This window comes from Euprymna scolopes, chromosome 25 (genome assembly GCF_053919585.1).
Source record: "Euprymna scolopes isolate OS-2025 chromosome 25, ASM5391958v1, whole genome shotgun sequence".
Taxonomy (NCBI): domain Eukaryota; kingdom Metazoa; phylum Mollusca; class Cephalopoda; order Sepiida; family Sepiolidae; genus Euprymna; species Euprymna scolopes.
In genome coordinates, this window is record NC_136506.1 from 24809167 (window position 1) to 24813255 (window position 4089).

General features: G+C 38.2%; 1 protein-coding gene across 1 annotated transcript in view; it reads left to right on the forward strand.

Moving 5' to 3' along the window:
- LOC145247293 (glucagon-like peptide 1 receptor) overlaps window positions 1-3813 on the forward strand; it is a 567758-nt gene extending 563945 nt beyond the window's left edge. The window contains exon 13 of the mRNA XM_080108912.1: window positions 3325-3813. Within this exon, the coding sequence (XP_079965038.1) occupies window positions 3325-3744 (420 nt within the window). The 3' untranslated portion in view covers window positions 3745-3813. The remainder of the gene's footprint in view (window positions 1-3324) is intronic.
- The last annotated feature ends 276 nt before the right edge of the window (window positions 3814-4089 follow it).

Sequence of the window (4089 nt, forward strand, 5' to 3'; positions counted from 1 at the left end):
AGTCTCTACCAAACTCCTCTCTGAATATTTAGACTACAGAGTTGAAATTGAACATATAGGGTATCTGAACCGGTAGTACACTTTCGATTTGGTTTTTAGTCCAAAAATTGCTGCTAAGAGTAAAAATTGAAACAAAACAGAGAACCTAAGCAGGTAAGTCGAATAAATAATTATTCCTGCTGTTATTTTTACACCTGCGCAAAATAAAGCTTTCGTATCTATATGTCGGTAGCACAGATGGTAGCACAGATTGAGAGATAAATAACGACTGCGGCTGGAGCACTAAACTTTCTGTTTTCGATTTTAGCGGATATTATCCAAATTGTATTAATAAAACTTTTGAAATCATTATTATATATTGATTAATAATCGATAGATAATTGGTTCTATAATAATAAATAAGAAATGCTACGAAATATGATTTTGACGGATCATGGAGGTTAAAAAGACTGAGAAGAGGGGAGAGCACTAACTAGACCTCCACTGGAAAGATGCAGGAAGTACTGTAACTTCGGGGAAGAGAAACGCTCGTTGCCAATGAGAAATAAATGGCAAGAGACTTTTGTAAAGACACAAAGTCATTTGCAATGGTTTTCGAAAGCGGTGAAGTGTACGTATATTTTGGAAAACATATTTGATCCGATTTTTATCAGTTATGATAACCTGTGTGAAAACTCGTAGCTGGTAACAATAGGAATAGAAAGAGGAGATTGATAGGAAATACTTGAGAAGAACAAGAAAAGCACTTGACTGCGAGGTACATCGTAAAAACATCTGCTATTCTTGCTGAAACCTTCTAGATAGTTAGCTCGTTAGATTTCCTTTTCTCTTTTTTCTGGTTTCAGTCTTATCTTCTAAACAACAATGGCTACACAGACTATTAAAAATGGCAGCATAAAATAACTGGATTACGTTTCTTAATTTTTGAGATGAGGATTGGTTATTCGTATTATTTGGATTCTTCAGACTACTGTTCTCATCTTGAGTGCCATTCATACAACGATTCGGTCGGTGTAACCTCCGACCAACTTCAGGTGTATCTTGCCAAACTCGGGAATATTTCTGTCGAACTTGAGAACCTGGACGAAATTTAGAATGGAATCCTTTATTTACTTCACTGGGTAGCATGTTCTCGTTCAGTCAACCATGTCTGGTAGAGATCCTAAGTAATATGCAATTGTATTTTTCGGTCTCTCACACTGAGGATTGAACCTTCAACCTTCAGGAGAATATCACTTTTACTATTGATTTTTTTTTTCAAGTACTCTAACCACTGCGCCACGGGTCCTTGCAGACTGAAAGTTGAAGGTTCAATTATCAGTGTGGGCGACTGGAAAAAACAATTTCGATTCATTTAGGACCTCTATCCAATCATGGCTGACGGAACGAAAGTATGCTACCCCCGTGATATAAATAAACGGTTCCATTCGAAATTCCGTCAAGATTAGTTAGTGCTAAAATTTGAAATTAATGTTTTTATATTTATTTTAGAAATTATCTTGTTAGTGCTCCATAAAAAAAAAATGCTCTGCTCAGGGGCTCCATAGTGTCCTGAAGTTTGGGAACTCCAGTTCTACATAAACGAGGGTGATAAGTTGGTATTCAGCCACATGGAAACCGCAACATAAAACATAAACACCACGTGAAACGAAGCGAATAGAAAGTGCAAATAATCTTATATACTGCCCCCTCCCCCCCCCCCCAAAAAAAACAAGTACTCTACCCACTGTGATTATGTTCCTGAATTTTTTAGATAGTGGGTTGGTTATTTGTATTATTTGTTTTCTTCAGATTACTGTTCTCATCTGTTTCCTGGCGGTCTGAATGGCAAAGATGGAGCTATATTATTTAATTATTGGATTTTTTTAGATGAGTAAATTGTATATTTATTTATTTATTTGTGGACTGTTATCCTCATCTTTATAGTTATTGTTTCACGACCTTTTGGTGAACTATTCCTCTGGCCTTCATCAGGTGGTTGACTGCGACGGGATAGGAATGCTGAATGTCTTAACTGTATCTTCAGTAATTACTGCCTTTCATAGTTGCCGTCTCACCACGTTTTGGCCGGCTTTGGGTAGGATTGAAACCGCTATCTTCAGCAGACTATGCTCACCTGGAACTGTAGGGATTCAATGCCTTATCCGTCCTGAAAGGCGATTAAGGTTGGATTTTTTAGGCTTATAAATCCAAGTTTGCTTTTTTCTTTTGTTTTGGGGGTTTTTTTGGGGGGGGGTCTGTTTTTTGGGAGGGGAGGGGTTGTTATGCGATCTTCCATTTTCGGGTCCGTCCTGAATGGTATAAATTATTTAATCATTGAAATTTTTTTTAGATGATTAATTGGTATATTTTATTTATTTATTTATTTATTTATTTATTTGCGGACTATTATCCTCACCTTTATAGCTGTTGTTTTACGACATTTCGGCCAAATATTCTTCTGGAATCAGATGATTGCTGAATGACTGAAGATATAGTTAAGAGATCCGGCATTTCTGGCGAAGGCTAGAGGAATAATTGGCCGAAATGTTGTGAAACACCAGCTATGAAGATGAGGATAATAGTCCGCAAACGAATTTAAAATAAAAAAAGATGGAGCTGTTTTAAAAAAACCAAGCGCTGTATGTAGGAGGATGGTGATAAGGATAGGAAGCCGAGTCAACCCGTTCATGGTTAATGCTACATCAAGTATAAGATACAGAAACATGTTCCTATATATTTTTCATTCCCACAAGATCAAAGTGAGGCACAAGGGCAGTTCTAAATGTGAGAGAAAAGTAAGCTCTCCAAAAAAGAACCCTCTGGATTGGAATAAAAATTATAACGGTCTCAGTCCCTGACAGAAAAGATTAACTTTCTTCATGCAAATCGCTCCAGACAATGCCTGAAGCCACTTGATATCAGCTAGCAAGAGCGAAAGATTATATTTTTTTATGGAAATCCCTCTAGACAAGGGTGGAGCCACTTGATGTAAGGAGCTAAAATATAGCACTTCAAGATACTAAACTAGCCAATGATAAATGGATACCGAGCCCGAAAACTGCAATTTTCCCCCTTTGTCAGAAACGTCGCTGATAGAATGTGAGGACTAAAGGACAAACAAGGAAATCGAGTTATAAGGATGGCGAAAGTAAACACAAACTCCAGTTTTCATTCTCATTAAGTAGTATCAGAACAGATGCTGCACTTTAATCCATGTCTGAAATAATATCATTTGATTTGTTACACTTAAGTTTGTTTAAAATTGAGATATTATTTTCATCGCTAATCGTACAGATTTCATAAAGATATATAATTCTTGTTATTTTATTTTTATCATTTCAGGTTCGTTTGACCATCCAGCAGAGCTTTAATCGCTTCTTATCGAGGCAAAGGACCAACCAACACCTTCCTAGTCACGAGCACCGCTGTGTGGCGAACCTGCGCCGCGGATCGTTCGGATCGTCACCTCATACCCCGTTGACCAACGTTTCCGAAGTGAACGGCTCATGTGATATCATCGAACTGCATGCGATTACGCCAGAAATAGTCCCCAGCCGGCACAAACCGTCGACGCCCACCAGTTTCCTGAAAAACTTCCGGTATCCCCGCCGTAAGAATCAGATTCAAGTGGCGCAGACTCTCCGTATCGCGCAACTGCCACACACGCGCTTGGACCGCGGGTTCAGCCAAGAATTGTCTTCCGACAAATACCACGTGACCACTGAGAGCGGGCAAAATGAAAAAGCTGATTCTGCGAACTGATGAAAACGCTTTAAAATATTATAATAATAATAATAATAATAATAATAATAATAATAATAATAATAATAAAATTAAAAATGTGATTGGTGTTGTGCATGTTCTTACAGTGTAACTCTTTCTTTCCTTGCCTCCCTCCTAAGTATTTTTTATGATGGTCATTATCTGTTATTTCCTTTCCTTTCCCCCTCCTCACCTCTTCTTCTTTTTCTTCTTGTTTTTCATCTTACGGTTCGCCCCCCCCTCTCGGATTTTGTTCCCCCGGCACCAAAATCAACAGAGTCTTCTGAAATGGCCTTTTCGATGTTGATTGCCGTATGCTGCTGGTCCTCTGCAATTCTGGGAGAT